Source organism: Tiliqua scincoides, chromosome 2, assembly GCF_035046505.1.
Source record: "Tiliqua scincoides isolate rTilSci1 chromosome 2, rTilSci1.hap2, whole genome shotgun sequence".
Taxonomy (NCBI): domain Eukaryota; kingdom Metazoa; phylum Chordata; class Lepidosauria; order Squamata; family Scincidae; genus Tiliqua; species Tiliqua scincoides.
The window spans coordinates 158,259,516-158,281,165 of record NC_089822.1 but is presented as its reverse complement, the minus strand read 5'-3'; the positions used below and the strand labels follow the sequence as shown (position 1 = coordinate 158,281,165).

General features: G+C 43.1%; 1 protein-coding gene across 4 annotated transcripts in view; it reads left to right on the top strand.

The window, feature by feature from the left end:
- The first annotated feature begins 7,034 nt into the window (after positions 1-7,034).
- The window catches only part of PRPSAP1 (phosphoribosyl pyrophosphate synthetase associated protein 1), a 31,680-nt gene continuing 17,064 nt past the window's right edge, over positions 7,035-21,650 (top strand). Inside the window, exons 1-4 of one of the 4 annotated variants that reach the window (XM_066613244.1) lie at positions 7,035-7,156; positions 8,598-8,709; positions 17,927-17,979; positions 21,293-21,359. In XM_066613244.1, the coding sequence (XP_066469341.1) occupies positions 8,627-8,709; positions 17,927-17,979; positions 21,293-21,359 (203 nt within the window). In that variant the 5' untranslated portion in view covers positions 7,035-7,156; positions 8,598-8,626. Of the gene's footprint in view, positions 7,157-7,275; positions 8,710-17,926; positions 17,980-21,292; positions 21,360-21,650 lie in introns of those variants that run through there. The other 3 variants (XM_066613243.1, XM_066613245.1, XM_066613242.1) reach the window with 3 other exon arrangements.

The following is a 21,650-nucleotide window of genomic DNA, read 5'->3' as shown; positions in this document are numbered from 1 at the left end:
GCACAATAGCTGTTGTGTTCCCAGGACAAACATACCCTGCAATGTGAAGAAAACAACAAAACCCTTCAGTACAGGTTCGTAAAAGGAACCTAACTGTTGCCAGAGTACATACACTTGCAAAGAAGACACTTTCTATGAATCAGTATGCAGAAATGAAATTGCACAAATAGTTAAAATTTAGCAAAATGTCATACTTCAAATATAACCTTGAATTTCAAGCACTTCAAATTTTTCTTCTGAAACTCATGTTTTGCTTTTGACACTCTAAAACAGGGGTGTCCAAAGTTTTTGGCAGGAGGGCCACATTGTCTCTCTGACAATGTGTCAGGGGCGGGGAAGAAAATAATTAATTTACATTTAAAACTTGGATAAATTTACATAAGTTTACATGTTGTTGGCAACCTTCAGTCTCGGAAGACTATGGTATCGCGCTCTGGATGGTGGTTCTGGCACAGCGTCTAGTGTGGCTGAAAAGGCCAATTCGGGAGTGACAATCCCTTCCACACTGGGAGCAAGTGTAGTGTGTCCCTGGTCTGTCTCCCTGGCTATGGGCCTTCCTTCTTTGCCTCTTTGCCTCAGACTGTTGGCCAAGTGTCTCTTCAAACTGGGAAAGGCCATGCTGCACAGCCTGCCTCCAAGCGGGCCGCTCAGAGGCCAGGGTTTCCCACCTGTTGAAGTCCACTCCTAAGGTCTTCAGCTCCCTCTTGCAGATGTCCTTGTATCGCAGCTGTGGTCTACCTGTAGGGCGCTTTCCTTGCACGAGTTCTCCATAGAGGAGATCCTTTGGGATCCGGCCATCATCCATTCTCAAGGATGAATTCTGGATCCTGGATTCTCAATGATCCTGGATTCTCAAGGATCCATTCTCAAGTTTACATAAATGAATATATTAAAGATGAACTTATATGAATGAATGAAGGTCTTGCAATAGCTCAAGGCCTATAAAGGAGGTCTGGTCTAGAGGGTAGAGCCTCCGTTTGCCTGAAGATAACATCCGAAGGTTGCCAGTTCGAGGCCACCGGCACCGTGAACAGCGAGACCTTGAAGCAGCTGACAAGCCTAGCCAAGTTATGACGCTGTCAGCCTGTGTGGGAGGAAAATGGAGGCCAGAATGTGATACCAGATCATAAAAAGATCCATCTGAAATGTTGTGGTTCTTGAAAGACAGAACCTTCTTTAATTGTAAAAATCCCTATAGGAATTTAGTATAGCCTGGCTATGTAAACCGCATTGAATTAAAGTCTGAGGAGAAATCTGACGACCAAGAAAGGCGGTATATAAATACCTGTATTATTATTATTATTATTTTATTATTATAAAAGGCCTTGCACAAAGCAAGGCTGGCCTTTCCTTTGCTGCTGCTACTGCATCACGGATGTGAAACAGCAAGCAGTGGAGGGACTCCTCATCCCACAGCTCATGCGAGAGGTCAAACAGTCACCCTGAGAGTGGTTGCATCGGGCCAGTGTGGGCTCCAACAAATCTCCGGAGGGCCAGAGTCTCATTTGAGACTGGGGGCTTCCTGAGGGCCGTATTGAGAGGCCTCAGGGGCTGCAAGTGGCCCCGGGGCTGGGGTTTGGGCACCCCTGCTCTAAAATAACCAGGACAGGAATATGTTTTTAGAAGGAAAATCCTGAATTGTGAATGCTGAGTTTCTTGTCATGAAATAAAGGATCACAGCCTCCATACTTAGTTTTGAATCCTGGATCTAATGTACTGGTCTAATATTCTTCATTTTTTCTGGGTTTTATGAGGTCAAATAAGCCAGATGTGGTAGCTTACTGGTGATTTCTGCTATGGATATAGCCCACATGACCTCAAGGTATATATCACGGTGGCCAAACATGACTCACGAGTCACATGTAATGTGCAGCTCACGGAAATATGTTGGCTGAGCTTTTTGTATCACAATTAATAAAAAAGTTAAATAAAAAATGTCAAGCTTTATAATTATTTACCAGGTTTAAACTAAGAGTACATTGGATTAAGAGGTAAGTTTAATGTTCATGGTGAGTAAATATATTTAAGAATTTTAATGCTAATTTTAATGCTAGATCTGAGTCAGAGATTAAAGAAAGTTTGTTTATGGCTTGTGGCTCTCAAACACCTAAAGTTTATTGCATGTGGCTCTTACATTAAAGCAAGTTTGGCATTGGCAAAGCAAGCACAAGCGTGGTTGCAAACGTGCCATAAAGCACATTACAGCCACACGGAGGCCAGTGTCATCGGCAGAGAGGCCTCTGTGGCACTGGACCTGTGCCCAGGGCCTCTGAGAAGAGGGTACAAAGTATCTTTTGACCCCTTTGCAAAGGGGTATGTGAAACAGAGTGGGGGAGGGTGGTGACAGGCAAGCTGAACAGGGGGAGGGAGGGGCAAAACAGGATAGGGGGAGAGTAAAGACAGCTGGAAAAGTCTTTGGAGCCCAGGTGTACCCCCCAATGTGGCATCAGTAGTGTCCCCAGCATCCCAGTCATGGTAGTGTCCCCAGCATCCTGTGCAGGCAACAAGTCTGAGTAGAAAACGTAATATTCCAGGAAATTTCTGGGCCCCCTCCTTTGGCTCCTGGGCCTCCGTTTTGACCCTGGGCCCGGGTACAAATTACCCCCCTCTCCTAGGCCCTGCCTGCGCCTGCCAACTGGGGTAAGCCAACCATTGGCCAGCAGGTAGGCGGCAGGACAGCAGAACGGGGATAAGGGAGGAGTTGTAACTGGGTGGGGGGAGGATGGCCCAGGGGGCAGTTCAGGCCTGGAAAGGGGATGGGGATGGTAGCATAGGCTACTGCCATTCTATCCCAACTCCTGCACCCCTACATAGGTCTCCTTGGTTCTGTGCCAGCGATTGTGTTGACACAGATCTGAGTAGACCCATAGGGGCTGCAGGGGCCCAACACAGGGTAAAGGAACCAAGGTTCGTTTATCCTGAGAAGACCACTGCCTGCCTCCTTGGCCCTGCTGGATATGGCAGCAGCCGTTTTGGCAGACAGGCAGCTCAGTTAGAATTTGGCTGTCCCCCTCCTTAAATATGCCTGGATGTGGCTTTGCATGCTATTAAATATCATTTGGCCTCAACTCAGGTAAAAGTGTATTAGGATCCAATCCTATCCAACTTTCTAGCACAAGTACATCCACAACGCAGCCCCAGAGTAAGGGCCCACAGCACGATGCAGCACGAACCCTATTGGCATGACAGCACCAGTGCTAAAAAGTTGGATAGGATTGGGCTCTCCTTCTCCTCTGGACTCAAGCCCTGTAATTTTTCAGAAATAGATTCTTCCAAGATACACTGAGATGGAATGTTTAATATGTTTTTAAAACCGTATTTCCTAGCTCTGCTTTTATCAAGTTTAAAGCCATTTAAAACAAGACAGGTTACCTGCCCCCTCTTCTTTCCATTATAATTGGTGTAACATCTTCTTTTCCTTGCCATGTTTTATTTAAATAAACTAAAGCCAGAAAGAGCACTAGACCTTGCTATGGTAGTCCCACTGCTGATACTCCTTGTCAAATGACTGTGGGATATAAATAAGAAAGGCAGAATTAACTTGGTGCCTCTTTATTATTTGACAAAGCTACTTAGATTTTCAGAAATAATGTTGTGTTGCATGTGTGTAGTGAGTGAGTGAGTGAGTGAGTGAGTGAGTGAGTGAGTGAGTGAGTTATACATACCCAGCCTTTCTCCTGGTAAGGGCACTCAAGATGAAAAACATAAACAATAATAAAACAAAACAGTAAAAGCAAGATAGTAGAGGGGAAAAAGTCAAAATTCTGCTCCCTGAGCACAGGCTGCTATAGGACTTTGAACAAAGAATACAAAGACACTCCTGGGTGAATACAGTGGACCCCCCTACTTTACAATGGGTTCACTTTACAACGGACTCTGTGTAGTAAAAGGAGGTTCCCTATATACAAATAAGTTATTAACAATGGGCTCATAATTGCTGTCAACAGGACCTCATGGGTGACAGATAAGCCACTCAAGGCACAATCCTAACCAGGTCTACTCAGAAGTAAGTCCTATTTTGTTCAATGGGGTTTACTCTCAGGAAAGTGTGGTTAGGATTGCAGCCAAAGACTTGGGGAGACGGACATTAGGGGGGGAATGTGCCTGTGGAACTTACTTCTGAGTAGACATGCCTAGGATTGGGCTTTTGGTTGTACTCTTTTTTCTCAAATACACAAGCAGGCAATTGGCACTTCTCTCTCCTCCTCTCCCCCACCCCACCCCCTCCCACAGGCACATTCCCCCCTCATCTCATAATTGCAGTTAGCACCTCTCCTACTGTCCCTCCCCTCACTTCCAAAGGTCCAGAATCACTTGCTTCACATTCTCTCCCCCCCACTGCCAATTGCCTGCTCCTGTATTTCAGAAAAAAGTGTGACCAAAAGCCCAATCCTAGGCATGTCTACTCAGAAGTAAGTCCCATTATAGTCAATGGGGCTTACTCCCAGGAAAGTGGGGCTAGGAGAGGAACCTGAGAGCCCAGCCCAGCTCAGGCATGTCTATTCAGAAGTAAGTCCAATCATAGTCAATGGGGCTTACTCCCAGGAAAGTGTGGATAGGATTGTGGCCCAATGGGGCGTCCTGGAAGGTATCCCCCAAAGATACAGGGGGATACCTTTATTTTCCTAGCTTAGAACATGTTCACCATTAAGAAATCTTCTATTCTCACTCTTACTGCAGCCCCCAGAAGTTGTAGAAGTGAGAGTTGAGACAGAGGCTGCTTGACCTGCCTCCACTGAGCACAAATGAATTGTGCAGGGGTGATCCGATTGGGTTTGCAGGCAGTAATGTACCAAGAGTGGAGCAGGGTGCTGATGATTGGCCCTGGGTATCAAATCTGCCCTAGATGTCAAACATGCCACTGAGTGGCTAATACACCTGGCCTCTCCTGGGATCGTGAGGTGGCCAGATCTACCCTTTGCTTCAAGCGGCCAGTAGCTCTAGCCTCTACCAGATGACTCTTGAAGTGGAGGCCAGGTCTATGCTTTGAGTGGCTGGTAGACCTGGCCTCCACTGGGGAGGGGGACGATGACTGAAGGCCGAGGCCAGATGACCTGTGGCTTTGAGTGGCCTGCCCTGAATGTCAACTATCCTAGATAGACCACTGCTTGTAGAGCATACCCAAGAGGTCTGAATGGGAGGGTTGCCCTGGGAAACCACCATTTAATAAATTCAAAACAAACACAATAACTTTGATTAATGCTTGGAAGCAGGGAGGAAGCCCATTTTTTTTCAAAACATGTTTCCCTGCTTCCTTGGTTGAAGAGTGGAATTGTAGAAAATGCAAAGGAAAAAGTGTGTGTGCGGCCTATCTCCCATGAAAGATGTGGCATGCAATCACAGTATAGTATAGTGTGTACCCCAGCGAGGAAGTTTTCTGCCCTGAGAAGAGCCTTGGAGAGAAATTCCTGTCCCTTTCAATGGGCAAATGCTGCTGGGAACTCTGCAGATCCAGGAAGTGTGCCAAGAGATGACTGGCAGCACAAGAGAAGCAACTGGCACATATTGTGCCTCCAAGAAAGTCCTGGATTACAGTGAATTCGTGGTTGTAAATCTCACCATAAACTGAAACTCACGAATGCATTTTCCCAGGGAATGGCTACTCATTTGGTTTGGGCCTGTCAGTCTTCCCTGCTTTGATTCCTAAATCACATAGATGTCAAAAACTGTTCACAATCAATAAGGTATCTGTCTCTGTGTATGTCAATAGGGAAAAGAACGCATCTGGTGGCTTTCAGGCCAGTTCCCAGCACAGATTAGTTCTGTCTATTGGATTTGCTGGTTTATGGCCTAGAAATCCAATAGATTACAACTTTTTTTATTAGCCTCCTCTATTTTAGATAATGGAATGCTTTTTAAGCTGTATACAAACTGATGAACATATTTATGTTGATTTACAGCCTGACCTATCCCAGAAGGCTCTTAATTTAATTGCCATCTGGGGAAATCCAGGAATGTTATGAAGATCATTCTTGTAAATCTAGACATACTAATGATTACGATTAGCATTTATTTATTACAGTTTCATCCAGTGGTAGATGCATGTGCCTTTGGCTATAGCAATACAGTTCATGTGCAGGTTCCCATCCTGTCCTTCCCTCAGGTTACTCAGAAGTGTCTATGGCTGCAATCCTAACCACACTTTCCTGGGAGTAAGCCTCACTGAACAAAATAGGACTTACTTCTGAGTAGACCTCATTAGGCTTGTGCCCTATATTGGTGTTTCTCAAACAGTGGGTCTGGACCCACTAGGTGGGTCGTGAGCCAATTTCAGGTGGAACATTCATTTCAATAATATATTAGACTTGATGCTCCTGTGGTATGTGACCACATTTGGGGAAATGTGACAGACCTGTATTTTAACAGGCTATGTATATGCTTTTAACAATGATAGTCAATGGGACTTACTCCTGGGTAACAGCCGAATCCTATCCACACTTTCCTGGGAGTAAGCCCCATTGACTGTAATGGGACTTACTTCTGAGTAGACATGCAGGCGGCCAGTGTGGTTAGGACTACAGCCTAGGTGTTAAAAATGTTCCTGCTTGATGATGTCTCGTCCAGCCATGACATCACTTCTGGTGGGTCCTGACACTTTCACACTCTAAGAAGTGGGTCCTGGTGCTAAATGAGTGAGAACCACAGGTGTAGCTGGACAGAGGCATCCCTGATGCAGCCTGACTCAGCACAAAACAGCCTTATTAACTTCTGAGCCATCCCAAGCGATGCACTGACCGGCAGGGACCGAACGCAGATCGGGAGCCAGCACGGAGCGAAAGGTACCAGATACCGTATATCCAGTGCGTTCGATGAGACCGACTCCCAAAAAACCGCGCATAAAATTATCGTGCGCTTACAATCCAATCTTTTCGGTAATCACTCCCCCCCCCCCCGAGCATTCCATCGCTCCCGGCTCGCGCCTTTCCTGAGTTCTGACTCCGCCCACTTCTGTGGGAGGGGACGTTCTTTCGTACTCGAGCTCCTCACGTAACCGTTGGTGTGGGTCGGTCCTCCCAACGAAGCGGCAGCCATCTTTAGTCCGGGAAAAGAAGCCTTGAGGAAGAGGTGGGGGGAAAAGCAGCAGGGCGTTTTTTTCTTAAAGGTAAAGGAACGCTAAACAAGCCTTCCCGTTTTCAGCGGAGGGGAGGGAAAACCGGTGAGTAGTAGCACCCTGAGGTAACGACCCGTCGTCCCCCGCTGCTGCCCTCAGTCAATATGTCCGCGCCGTGCCAGGCAAGAACCGCAGTCTGGAGCCGACGGGGGGAGGGGGGTGTTTGCTTGCACAAAATGGCCGCCGAGAGCAGAAGCTGGCGCTCTAGCACAGCGTCTCTATGACTGGGCACGCTGGTGGTGTTGAGAGTTGGGGGTTAGCGAGCAGGCCTGAAGGACCCATAAGCGGGGAAGGCAGCGCGGCGGGTGGCGATAGTGTGGCTCTTCCTGGTTAGGCGGCGGCGGCGGCAGCAGCAGCAGCAGCAGCGACTGCCCTGCCGCCCCCTGCATGTCCTGCTCCCCCCTCCTTCAAGGCTCTCCCCGTGGCTTCTCACTCTGCCCTCGCAGCCCTTCCCTCTCCTCTCAGGGGCCTCTTCTCTGCCCCGTGGCTTCTCTTTCCGCCTCCTCAGCTGGAGCAGCTCCTCTGCCTCGCCTCCCCCTGCCCCTTGGGGGGGGGGTCTCTTGCACTCCTCTCAGCTCCCCCTTGAGCCTTTGGACCACGCGGGGCTTGCACTGACTTGCCTGCCCCCTCCCCATCCGTTGAGGTGTAGAGAGAGAGCACCTACCTACTCACACGCTTCCCCCTCCCCCCACCACTTCTGCCTCGTCCCCTGAAAAGTCCCCACCCTGCCTGCCTGGCTCTGCACGTTTCACCCTCTTTCTCCTCCTAGCCCCTCTGCTGGTCTTCTCCCCTTTTCCCTGCCCCCTGCTTTGTCCCAGGAGGTCTTCCTTCACTGTGTCAGTTCTGTCACTGCTTTCTCTGCCCTTTATAGTCCAGCCTGGAGAGACTGTCCCCTGCTTGCCTCCTTTCTCTGGGGCTGATTTGGGGTCCTCAGGAGCTCTCAAGCCCTCTCTCTTGACACATCTTTTGTTTGGAGAAATTCTCCTTCCTGAGTCTGTCTCCCCTCCTTTCTTGTATGTAAACAAACTTCATTGCCTCTGCTTTTGCTTCTTACTGCCTTTCCTCTCCATTCCAGCTTGAACTAGGAATCCCCCCTCCCCATCTAGCAGTTGAAACAGAAACAAAACCTCTAGATTTCCTCTTACCCTCATACAGCACTTTCTTTGCTTATTATCATCACTCCACACAGGCTTAGTGGCTGCTTGCATTCTAGGCTTAGGCAAACGGCAGTATCTGCTCTCTCATAGGTGGCTTTTTAAAAGAATGTGTCAAGCACTAACTCTGAACTAACTTTGTTACTTCTCCACTTCTGCTTTTAAGAGATCTTTCTTTGTTGCCAGAACTGTAGGGTTGGGGACAAGTCTTCTGGGGAAATTACTTTTCTTCCCTCCATCTCAGAACGGGTGGTAATAGTTGGAGAGGCTGAGGAGGAGGATGCCAAGGAAACTGCTGTTGCCTTATAAATCTGTGTTTTCTCACTCTCGAGTTCCAAGGGGTTTGCATGATTCCTTGGCAATGAATGCAGCCAGAAGTGGCTACCGGGTCTTCTCGGCAAATTCCACAGCAGCCTGTACAGAGCTGGCGAAGAAAATCACTGAGTGAGTCTCTTAAGCTTTTTGTTGCTTTGCACTCATGAGTTTATGATTAGGCTAGTTCAGGTGGTAAAGTGGCCTAGAAAGAAGTAGTATTTGCTGAAATAGGCTTACTTTTTTGCCACAGGCTAGCATTGAATTAATTAACCTTGAGTTATTTCTAGGTGCTGGTCTGTTTGTGCTTGTCTTAGGACTGTCAAAATGACTCACAAAAGTTGTGAACAAACTTTTTTCTAGCGAACCAACACAAACTGTCTGTGATCTTTTTGGTTACTTATTTCATTTCAACTTAATGAAAGTGATTTACCATTGCTTTAAACAGTTAATATTTTAAGTATTATCTCTCATACTTTTATTTACACTTGAAGTAGCTAGGACTTTAAAAAACCTTGTTTGACTATTGTAAATAACCCGAAAATTCGCTAATCAGATATAAATGTCTTGCTTTAGTTTTTACTACATGGTATAAAGTGAACTGATATAAAGGATATCATGATATAGTGTTGTAAAAAATGTGTACCTATTTCTTGATTCCATCAATGCAGCTGGCAACCATTTTGCAAAATTTAGAGCCCAGTCCTGTGCTCGGCGGCATGGCTCCAGCACGGGGTGGTAGCCCAGCTTCCACGGCATGGCGGTCTCCTGGACCGCCAAGCTGCAGCACGGTAGGCAGGGACGGGGTGGGGAGGAGGTGTTCCAGGGAGGGGGGAGGCCAGCGGGGGGCGGAGAGAGGGCGGGGGAGGCGTGCCGGGTGAGGGAGGCAGGGAGGGAGGCGGGTTCGTGGAGCTCCACTCTGCAGGATCCAAGGTGCTCGTGTAGGGCACCGCGCCCTATGTGAGTTCCTTTACCTTACAGGTAAAGTAAGTATCCCCATTGCAGGACTGCTTACCTTACCTGGGAGAAGAGGACAAAAGTCCCCTTCTCCTGAGGCACCTCTTGAGGCGCAGAATCTGGCAGCAGCTGTTCTCGTTGCCACTGAACCTGGGCACCCCGGGCAACTCAGGATTGGGCTGTAACTTGTTATTTAGTCAGTAAGGTTAATAATAGCCAGGATGGTTTAGTGGTTCCAGAGTTGGAATTAGACCTGGAAGACTAGGTTCAAATACTCACTCAACCATGAACCTTCCTGGGTGACCTTGGGCCAGTCACACTCTCTTAGCCTTGCCTACCTCGCAGGGTTATTGTGTGGACAGAAGTAGGGGAGAAACTATATACAAAATCCTGAGCTCCTTGGAGGAAGGGCTACATAAAAATGTGGAAAAAAATAACTTTCAGCAGTGTTTTATTTGCATCAGTTTATTCTGTGGGAAAGATGGGATATAAATACAGTAATTTAAATAACTAAATGTTAGGTACATATCTTGTTCTATATTCTCTTTTTAATACATTGTCAATCATCCTTTAGGTTGGAGTATTTGAAATTGAGGCATAATTGGTAATCATTTTTTTGTCAAGGTTTCACAGAATGTGCCTGACCTTGGTCCTCAGCCAGAATTGGTGGTCACATCAACCCTACCCTCCCCTGACTCCAAATTGGAATGTAGTCTTTTATTTGCTGTTAGTCTGAACATTGGACACACTTGGAAGTCTGCTTGCTTTGGACTGGTCTTAAAGCTCAGTCTACACAGGGACAAGATTCTGTTTCTTCCTTCCCACCTAATGCCTTTGAATCCCACTACAAGCTTAGAAATGAGCTCCTGCTTCATCTCTTATTTGCGGTCATCTGAATAGAAATATGCTTACTTTAAAGCATTTTAAACCCCTTTTCCTGTTAACTATGGAACTTTTAAACTAATATTAATTGGTTAGAACAACTTGTAATTAATTGGCCAGGCATCTTATTTGCACAAATTAGTGAAAACACGAAAGCATTCTGTTTTGATAGTGTCACTTTTAAGGCCAGCCTTCCCACAAGGTCACATGTTTTGGCCACTGTTAAAGATCATCAAGCAGTCAGTTAACGGCCTCCTCACACTTCATTAAGAATGTGAAACATACATGAAAGGGTGTAAATTTGATTGAAAGTTGCTGATCTCTTGACTAAGTTATGCAACTTGCCCCTCAAAATGGCCACAGTGCCAGAAGATTGGAGGATAGCAAATGTCATGCCTATCTTTAAAAAGGGAAAGAGGGGGGACCCGGAAAACTATAGGCCGGTCAGCCTAACATCTATACTGGGTAAGATGGTGGAATGCCTCATCAAAGATAGAATCTCAAAACACATAGACAAACAGACCTTGCTGAGGGAGAATCGGCATGGCTTCTATAAGGGTAAGTCTTGCCTTACGAACCTTATAGAATTCTTTGAAAAGGTCAACAGGCATGTGGATGCGGGAGAACCCGTAGACATTATATATCTGGACTTTCAGAAGGCGTTCGACACGGTCCCTCACCAAAGGCTACTGAAAAAATTGCACAGTCAGGGAATTAGAGGACAGGTCCTCTCCTGGATTGAGAACTGGTTGAAGACCAGGAAACAGAGAGTGGGTGTCAATGAACAATTTTCACAATGGAGAGAAGTGAAAAGCAGTGTGCCCCAAGGATCTGTCCTGGTACCGGTGCTCTTCAACCTTTTCATAAATGACCTGGAGACAGGGTTGAGCAATGAGGTAGCAAAGTTTGAAGACAATGCCAAACTTTTCCGAGTGGTGAAGACCAGAAGTGATTGTGAGGAGCTCCAGAAGGATCTCTCCAGACTGGCAGAATGGACAGCAAAATGGCAGATGCACTTCAGAGTAAGTCATGCACATTGGGGCAAAAAATCAAAACTTTAGATATAGGCTGATGGGTTCTGAGCTGTCTGTGACAGATCAGGAGAGAGATCTTGGGGTGGTGGTGGACAGGTCGATGAAAGTGTCGACCCAATGTGCAGCGGCAGTGAAGAAGGCCAATTCTATGCTTGGGATCATCAGAAAAGGTATTGAGAACAAAACAGCTAATATTATAATGCCGTTGTACAAATCTATGGTAAGGCCACACCTGGAGTATTGTGTCCAGTTCTGGTCGCCGCATCTCAAAAAAGACATAGTGGAAATGGAAAAGGTACAAAAGAGAGTGACTAAGATGATTACTGGGCTGGGGCACATTCCTTATGAGGAAAGGCTACGGCGTTTGGGCCTCTTCAGCCTAGAACAGAGGCGCCTGAGGGGGGACATGATTGAGACATGCAAAATTATGCAGGGGATGGACAGAGTGGATAGAGAGATGCTCTTTACAGTCTCACATAACACCGGAACTGGGGACATCCACTAAATTTGCATGTTGGGAGAGTTAGGACAGACAAAAGAGAATATTTTTTTACTCATCGTGTGTTTGGTCTGTGGAACCCCTTGCCACAGGATGTGGTGATGGCGTCTGGCCTGGCTACCTTTAAAAGGGCATTGGACAAGTTTCTGGAGGAAAAATCCATTACGGGTTACAAGACATGATGTGTATGTGCAACCTCCTGATTTTAGAAATGGGCTATGTCAGAATGCCAGATTTAAGGGAGGGCACCAGGATGCAGGTCTCTTGTTATCTGGTGTGCTCCCTGGGGCATTTGGTGGGCCGCTGTGAGATACAAGAAGCTGGAGTAGATGGGCCTATGACCTGATCCAGTGGGGCTGTTCTTATGAAAGAGTAGCTTATTGGGTGAAGTGAGGGCATACTTAACTCTCTTCTTGTTTGGAAAACTGACCTATCAAAAGTACTCTCCCTAAGATGGTCTTCTAACTAGAAAGGAAAAAAACATGTATCTGTACACATCTCACAAGGGATCTCTCATTTCACTAAACAAATTTACAGCCTTCTGTGGTTGCTTTTCACTAGTAAAAATACTTTTGTTGTATGCACTTGCTTTATAACATCCAGTTTGGACTGGAGTGTCATGATACTATAGCAACAACTTTTTTTTTCTCTTATAGCTGCAGTGCCTTGGTTAGTAGTATATGTCCTTTGAAGGAAATCTATCCAGTATTTTCAAGCTTGTAAACATTTTGAATTAAGTTTGTCACAGTAATATTTCTGGCAGACTTATTGTTGAAAAAAAGCTGAGCATTTTCTTCAGCACAAAGCCTGTACTGTATTTTGTTTAACATGTCACGATTATCCGCAAATACGTTTTTCGTGCACTATTATTAATATTACCCATAACTGATCTTTCTAAAATGGGGATAAAGAAAGAACTGTGTGTACTAACAAAGAGCAAGTATTAATAAAACAAGAGTATTATTTTTCTCTTTAGCCTGCTCTTAAAAATGCAAAGTGGACAAGTGTCTTTTTTGTTCTTATTGAGATCTGGAGCTATAAACTATTTAATCTCGAATTATTCTACAAAAATGTAAAGTATTGTACTTCATTTTTTCCCTGTTAGGTATGGCCATAGTGAGATAGAAAGAGCTATCTTTTGATATCCAAATGTGCCTGCCTGCAGTGAGCTTGTTGTTCTGTCTATGATATGGACAGTTGTGCTGTCTCATATGATATGATGAGAATGGGGCAGGCAGGGAACCATCTGCTTGGTGCTTATTTGCAAGGCTGATGTATGTGGTGGCTGGTATTTCGTGAAGACTCTTAATACAGTGGCTTAACACAAAAATGTGTTTTGAGTGATGCACAAAGGTATACTGTATATAGAGAAGGTATCCTATGAAGGCAGGGAAACATTTCTAATATTCAGGTTAGTAGGTACTTTTGTTACTAGTTTCAGTTATAAATCATGCTATATCTTAGGTTCTGTGAGTCCAACTTGCATTTGTTTCATACCAGCGTAAAGTACACTAATCAAGTAGTAATTTATCAGTCACTAGTTAACCTATTATTAGTTAAGCTATCTGCAGCTGTTTTCATTGTAATAAAATGTGTAGCATTACTGTAAAGTGGTTTTTGAAATCATCAGCAGAGCACCCATGCAAGCTAATTCTGAAATAGCTAAAGTTCATGTTTCAGTTCAGCCAAATACAAATTTATATATTTTATAAAGTGCTATCAGTGTACCTGATACTTTACAAAGAATGAAAAGGCAGATTCCTGTTCCAAGGGGATTACAGTCTATTGACACAACAGCGGTGGGGATGAAGGTAGGAATAAACACAAAGAGCATATTGACTTGTTTCAGGTGGACATCCTTTTATTGTTCCAAGTTTATTACAATATCTGTAACCTTGCACAAAAACTGAAAGATTGAAATTGACAGATGCTTCCAAAGACTCTAAGTCAAGGTCCTAATAGGACCAAATGGGAATTATGTGAGGTATCTCAGGAAGTGACAGCCTGTGGCTGGGCATTGTAAGCGCTCGGCTGTCATTTCCTGAGACTGCACATAATTGCCAGCCATCCCTACTAGGATCTTGACTTCCAGGATCTTTGGAAGTATGTGTCAATTTCGACCTCTTTGCCATGGTGTGGTGGTGTTATTTATGTCCCTTTGTAATAAGCCTATATTCTTAGATCTCTTAGTGTGTTTGCCTCCATGAGGAGAGGAACACATGAGGGCTTCCTAGGAGCATGTCCCTTTAGCCCTGCCTCCTCTTTAGCCCCGCCCCCTCTAGTGTTGGTAGAGAGAAGCAGTCATGCTCCTTGGGAAGTCCTCACATGTTCATTTCCTTATGGAGATGGATAGGACTAAAGTAAGATTTATATTCAGTTGGTTGAGCCAAAGCTCAAGCACCTGCTATCACAGCTTTTTTGAGGCTGATTTCAAAAGCCACTGTGAAGCAGATTCTGTGGCTAACAATTTCAGGCATCCCAGAATACACTTTGCTGGGAAGTCAGCCACCCTCCCCAGCAGAGCAGGGTGAGTCTGTCCAGTCTAGTCCCATGTGTTCTTCTTAATGCTATGTGAAACTTTCACTAAGAGGTTCAAGAGAAATTCAAAACATTATTAATTCGTAACTGGAACTTGAACCAGTTGTGGGAATAATGATGGAAATAGAGTAGAATATGATGCTGGGTTATCACACTGACTTGGAGACAGCAATTAAGGGGTTGCCCTCCTGTTTACTGAAACAGTCCAGTTTATACAAAGTGTTGATAAATAGATCATATACCTAGTGGACTGTGGAAACAATGCATGTTCTCCCTCCTTCTGTGCTTAACTTTAATGTGAACTGTAGCCATTGTGTATGAATGCTTATGCTAGTAAGCGTTGCATTTGCAATGTATTTTGTTTCATGCTAGATTGCATGTGAAAGAGCCCTTAGACCAGTGTTTCTCAGTGTTTGTCCCCTGTCATACCACTTCGCATGCTCCACTTATTGGAAACACCACCAGAAAGTTACTGGTGATAATGTCATCACCACTTACTTCTGGATTGGGAGGCTAGACGCAATGTGACAAATACCACTAAGAGGTTAAGGGCAGATGGGAGGGCTTTCTCAAGCATGTGAAAAGTGCACACTGGAGCTCTACCCACTGAACTTCCTACTGCTACTTGTCATGTTGCATTGCTGGTCTTGCTGCCAGGTGGTGGGGGTCTGGGCGTCCCGCATGTACCACCAGACACTGGTGGATGAGTACCACTGATTGAGGAACACTGCCTTAGATTACTTTGTTAGAGGCCTCCATTACATGCATAATGACTTTAAAAATGGGCTCTGCTTTTTGTGTGCCCCACTAGGAATTCAAATCTTTAATAAAAGAAGGGAGTTTTTTTAATAGTTCCAAGACATGCATGTGCTTCAAGTGAGGGAGTTGGTAATGCATGTGCCTGAGAGACTGCAGTTTAAGTAGGTGTACCAAGAATGTCCTCTATATATGTATCAGGAACATACTGGGATGTGTGTCTGATGACTATGCTGTAACTAGAGCTTCCTTATCTTAAGAGAGTTACTGAAGACTGAATACAATCTTGGAAAGCACAGTAAAACTTTTTGTTTGGACTACCTTTTGGGGCTGTAAGCTAACATAGCCTAATTCTACAATGCTTTGCGTTTAATGGGTCTCTCATTCTGTTAGGACATTCTGTGCCCACCCAAAGTGCTTTGGATTGTGTAGGTTAATTAGACCAGTATGAAGCTAGTATCTGTTAACTAAGTATGCTAGAAAAAGAGAGAAGAGAGACTTTTCTGAGTCTGAGATGTCACCAGTTTGTACTTCTCATTCTATCTTGATTCAGTAAATGGGTTTGGTGCAGGGATGAGTTTAGAATAGATTCAGTCTTGATAAAGCTTCTTTCTTCCACTTGCCCTCTCCTTAATTGCTTTGCTGGAACTCAACCCTGGGTTGGCCCCATTTGGCTCAAGTGTCCTGAAAAAGGTTACAAGTTGAAAGTGATGTGATAGAATCATTGTGTCAGCTTTCTAAAGCACTTTTTGTGGAGGTAGTCATAAGCTTTTTGTTGTTGAGTGAAGAAGCACTTGCTGTTGTACTCCAGGACTGTGCTGTGTCAAGCAAATAGAGCAGATCTAATTTATGGTGGAATTTTGTAGATCATGTTCACCTAAATGAAGGCTGATCCCATTTCTTACACAGTCTTTAAGGTGCTACAAGACTAGGTTATTCTTGCTGCAGCAGGCTAACATATTTATTTTTGTTTATGCTTCTAAAGACTCGAGCTCACTGCTGTTCTCTCAGTTGTTCTCAATTCCCAAGTGCCTCATATATTGTGAGATTTTTAGTATATGCTATTGTAGAGATTAAACATGTGTAGAGAGGTAAAATTGACTGCATTGTTTAAATGGTGACTCTTATATCTAGCAAGGGGAGATGAATTGTCCATCCCAGCATAGCTTATTTTTCAGTGGCAGTTTTCTGGTGTCCTGACATGTCTTTCAGATTTTGAGCCCATTTAGAACAAGAAACCATTTTTAAAATTTATTTTGCTATGTAAGTCACTTTGAACTTTTTGTTGTAAGCAGTATATACATATTTTAATTGGAGCGCTTTTAATTTCTGTCTATATAAAGTAGGGTAGTGTGTGTCTTCTATGAAGACCCTTCTGATGGATTCAAATCTTTGTTTATGCCCCTTGAATAAAATCTAATCATATCCACGTATAAGAATCTGTTTTTGCTAAGTAAAGCACTGGATTGTCAGGGTCAAGCATCCTTTTTTTGTTTTTTCTTTTCTTTTTTTGTAAATGGACATCTTCTGGAATTTATCTAATTTGTTTGTTGTGCTACCTTGTTTCTAGTCAGAAAGTCTAACAAAAGGGATGTGTTTCGAACATAGAAATGCTTTTATCTCTTTAAAAACCTTTGGGCAAAATAGCCTGCAAAAGCTGTGAAATGAGAAAAACAAAACTGTTAAATGTGCTGCCTTCAGATGTGATATAAATGTCAAAATCAAATGAACCAGCTTCTTTTTTTAATGGGGTGTTATGCATAAAAAATAGTTTGATTCAACAAATCTTTGACTAGAGCTATTTTCAATGTGATTTGAAAGATCTCGTGAAGATAAAGGATATAGACCTCGGGTGACTAATGATCTAATGAATAATGAGTAAATATTTGCTTAGAACTGACTTCTAATTAATAGCTGTTTCTCAGTTAATGTAATTCTGGCATTGGAAATACAATCTGGGAAAAACCGAACTGGGTCTGATGAAGTGACTTAGGTGTAGTGAGACTGGGTTATTGAACTGAAAACTTCAGTGATTCCTTTTGTACCTGGATAAATGAATTGGCATACCAATTCTGTTTTGGGAATTGTGCAGCTTAAGTCTTTTTTTAAAGTTTAAGAAACTAGCTCAACACCAATATGTTATTGCATATTCTTTGATAAGGGACCAGTTAACTGTGTGTGCCCACATGTTTTAGGGCAGGTGTCTACCATCATACTGTATGTGTTTACAGTCACTTGGCCACTTGGACACAAATAAATCCTATCTTTAGTATTCTGATGATGCAATTTATGATCGAGGGATGCTGTTCCAAGAGACCCATTTGGCACCATTGGTGCTCACCTTGCACCAGGCAGTTAGTGTTTCTATTCAAGTAGGTATTTGGGCTCTCTGGAAGCTGAACTGACATGAAGCTGGTCCTGTATGTATTCCGTTATGGGCAGCTGTGATTTTGTAAACTGTTTTCATTTTTTAAAAACTATTTGCTCCTTTAGACGTGTTTTTGGATCAAAAAGCAGAATAAAAATGTTCTGAATCATTGTGTTTGTCATCATGGTCTGTATTTTAGTGCTGAGCTTAGCTTTGATGCTACTCTGCTAGAAGCTGTGTAGTGAGTAGTTCTGTACTAATAACCAGCTGCTTCCTGTGAATCTAAATTCCCTTGCATCTTTCTGTCTTGTTTAGGCGTCTTGGTGCTGAACTTGGAAAATCTGTAGTGTATCAGGAAACCAATGGAGGTACGTCAGGTTTGTAACATGCTGATTATATGTTCAAAGTGATTGTGCAGTGCTGCATTTACAGACTCGAAGAAGGTACTCTTTACCAAACCAGCCTAATCTATGTAAAATTTCAAGAGATGTTTCACTGCTACCTGTTTATGTAGGTAGCAGTGAAACATCTCTTGAGGAAAAACATTAATTTTTGGAAATTTTGATATTTGTCCTTGAACCTATTGATTGTTTGACTATCAGAAAACCACTGAGATAAGCATTTCGTTGATTTTCTAGCTGCTGCCATGATTCTTTAAATATTCTGTTGAAACATGTTTGTTTAGATCTCTCCTGGGGGGATGAATCCGCTCGTTTAGGGTGCACTTCCTTTTGATGATCTGGACTGCTTGTGTTTTTTTTACACTTGTAGGAAGGACTGGCATTTTGAACTTCTACCTGTGCAAATTAAGGAATTTGCTAAGTATGAACCTCTAGGTAACTCGGACCTGAGATCATGAAACAAGTTTTCTCTGTAGGGCCTATCTCAGAATTCCATATACAGGTTGAGTCTCATTGGGTGGCAAAAAACACATTAAAGCAAATCAATTTAAAAAACAAAGTTCCTTTGCTCTGGTGATTTAAAAACATCCTTACTGATCTTTGTGATGTAAGAAAGAGTCATTAAGTAGACCTTCAATCAGTCTCTGTAAAGGTGCTTAGAAAGGCTTCACTCCTACCCCTCCCTTCACCAATGCAAAGTATCTTTCTTTCTGTGCTCAGGGGGAAGGGAGGGGTCTTGAGCTGATGCCTGAAGAGAGAATGACTGATGGATTGTCAACCTACTGCCCCCCTCATTGTTAAAGGATCATTTTCCTTTAATTTAAAGGACTAAAAGGCTTTAAAGACTTCTCATTGCATTGAGAGAGAAAAATTAGGTTTTACTTGTAATGATTAGGTTTTACTTGTAATGGCTTGCATGGCTTGTAATGGCTTGCATGACTGTCTCTCTTGACAACAATAAGAAAAGCAGTTTTTTTAAACAATGTTTTTAAAGGGATGCAGAGATGCTTTTTCCCCCTTGTCCAGGGATCAGCACATTCCTTCTCATTTGCAGTGGCCATTCTGAACCTGTACTGATGGGTTGCTTCACAAGTTTATGAAAACGTAGTTTTTCCAGGAAACCAAAAACCAAACTGAACTTTGAAAAGTCAGAACCAAAACCCTGTCTTTGGATATTTTCCAGAGCATGAACAATAGACACTTCTATAACTGCTTCAGTCCTAGGACATTTGGTGACTTGTAGATGTAAAATATATCCTCCAAAACACTATAGTTTGAGTTGACTTACTTAGCAAACCAGCAGTCCAGCTTCCGCTTCCCAAGGAGTGTCATCTCTTAGACTGTGAGCCCCTCAGCAATCAATCAGTCTAGAAAAGAGGTGCCTGGAGGAGGGGACATGATTGAGACGTACAAAATTATGCTCGGAATGGATAGAAGGATATTCTTTTCCCTCTCACACATCAGAACCAGGGGATAGCCACTAAAATTGAGTGTCGGGAGAGTTAGAAAGACATAAGAAAATATTTCTTTTGCCAGCATGTAATTAATCTGTGGAACTCCTTGCTACAAGATGTGGTGATGAAGTCTGGCCTAGATCCCTTTAAAAGGGGATTGGACAGATTTCTGGAAGAAAAGTTGATCACAGGTTACAGTCCGTGATAGGTATGTGCAACATCCTAGTTTTAGAAGTAGGCTACCTCACAATACCAGATAGAAGGGAGTGGCAACAGGATGCAGGTATCTTGTTCTCTTGTGTGCTCCCTATGGTGGGCTACTGTGAGATACAAGAAGTTGTACTAGATGGTCCTTAGACCTGATGCAGTGTGCCTCTTCTTATACTCCAGTGACCTGTTTTCTGTTGTAAAGCATCATGCACATGGGATTGGGCTATATTAATTGTCATAGCATTATAATGCTATGAAATCTGAACTATTACAATGTTCCCCTACATCTAGAACATTTGACTTCTTTGTATATTGCCATTCAGTCAATTCTTCATGAGTTCTATGCTGCAGGATTGGATGAGATCCATCTGATTCAGTATTCTTTTTTCAATAAAAGCTATCCAGATTCCTTTTGATGCTCACAAGCAGGGCATGAAGGTTATTGCCCTTCCTTGGTTTTTCATCCACAGAATTTGGTGTTTGTAGTTATACTGCCCTTGGACATGACATAGGCTGTCATATCTTATGACAGTTGATATACAAATTAATGGATGATAAGTCTAATTCCCTTTCATGACCATCACCATCCCTTGTGGCAGTGAAATGTACCAAACCTTTATCCTGTCCCTGTCCTTAGTTCATCTTAAAACCAGCCCAGTGATTTAATTTATCCTTGAAAACAAGTTGTTCCAGCATCTTGAACATGTTAGTTGCCTTGTCTATACAACTTCCAGCTGAGATATCCCTGTATATTGCACTTCCTGCTTTAAAGGGTTGCTAAGTGTCAAAATGAGACACTTTCTCATTGGCAGTCTTTCTTTGCAACTGTAGTGCAAATTAGTTTCTGGTTTGTGAAATTTTGTTGTTGTCCTGATATAAATAGATTAGATTCTATTGCATTTGGCAAAAAGTTCTCACACTGCTGGATCCTATCAGGGCTTATTTTGCTTTCTCCAGGGGACATTGCCTCTTTCCTGATGCAAATGTAACCTCAGGCACATCATAGGTGCAATGTTATTTAATAAGTTTTTATTCTACCCTTCTTATGCCCACAGGAGCCAACAGGATGACTCTCAACACTAAATATTGTTTCAGTTTATATAGGCCCAGAAAAGCATTTTCCTCCTCCTGCATTTGGAAATATGCATATTGTTGGATGGCTTTTGGTTAAAGACTGAAGGGGAAAGAAATCAAGAAATCTCAGAATAAATCATTGTGCAGATTTAATAATGAGATAAAATATTCTTAAGATAATAGGATCAGATTCTGGGAATCTGACACATTTTGACAATTGATGTGTTGGAGCAATATAAAGTTTAATTCTTGATATATATTTGTTTTGATCAAGCGTGCATGTCAGGTTGGAATTTTTGACGTATTTATTTTGTGTATATTTTGACATTTGAAGAAAAAATCCTGAATGGGAAACTGAGCTGCCATATGTGAGAAAAATAGGTGTCTGTATAGACACACAGTTTGTATCCATAGTTTATATTGTGAAAGCAGTTTAAGTGTGTCTGTCTAATCATGTTTCAAATACAAAACTTGTTGGAAGCATGCATGTTATTAAATAAATTTGCAAGCATTGTATTTCAGTTTAAATATCTCCTTTACAGAAACGAGAGTTGAAATCAAGGAATCTGTCCGAGGCCAGGATGTGTTCATTATTCAGACAATCCCTAGGTGAGTTTACCAATGGAATGATCAGTAGCAACCCAGATTATTGGATATGTGAAAGTTCCTGTTGAGTGGATTTGTTCTGGAGTGTTTCCTCTACATTTACAAGTGTAAATACTTTTCTATCCGTCCTGCTACCAACATCTGTTACCAACATCTTCTACATTACTGGAAGAATATGTGATGTATAATGCCAGTTAATCTCTTTCATCCACTGTGGAGACGCTTAATCAGACAGCTTAATGTGGTACTGAAAGTGACAGTAAATGAAACCCAGTGAGATTTCATGGTTGATGA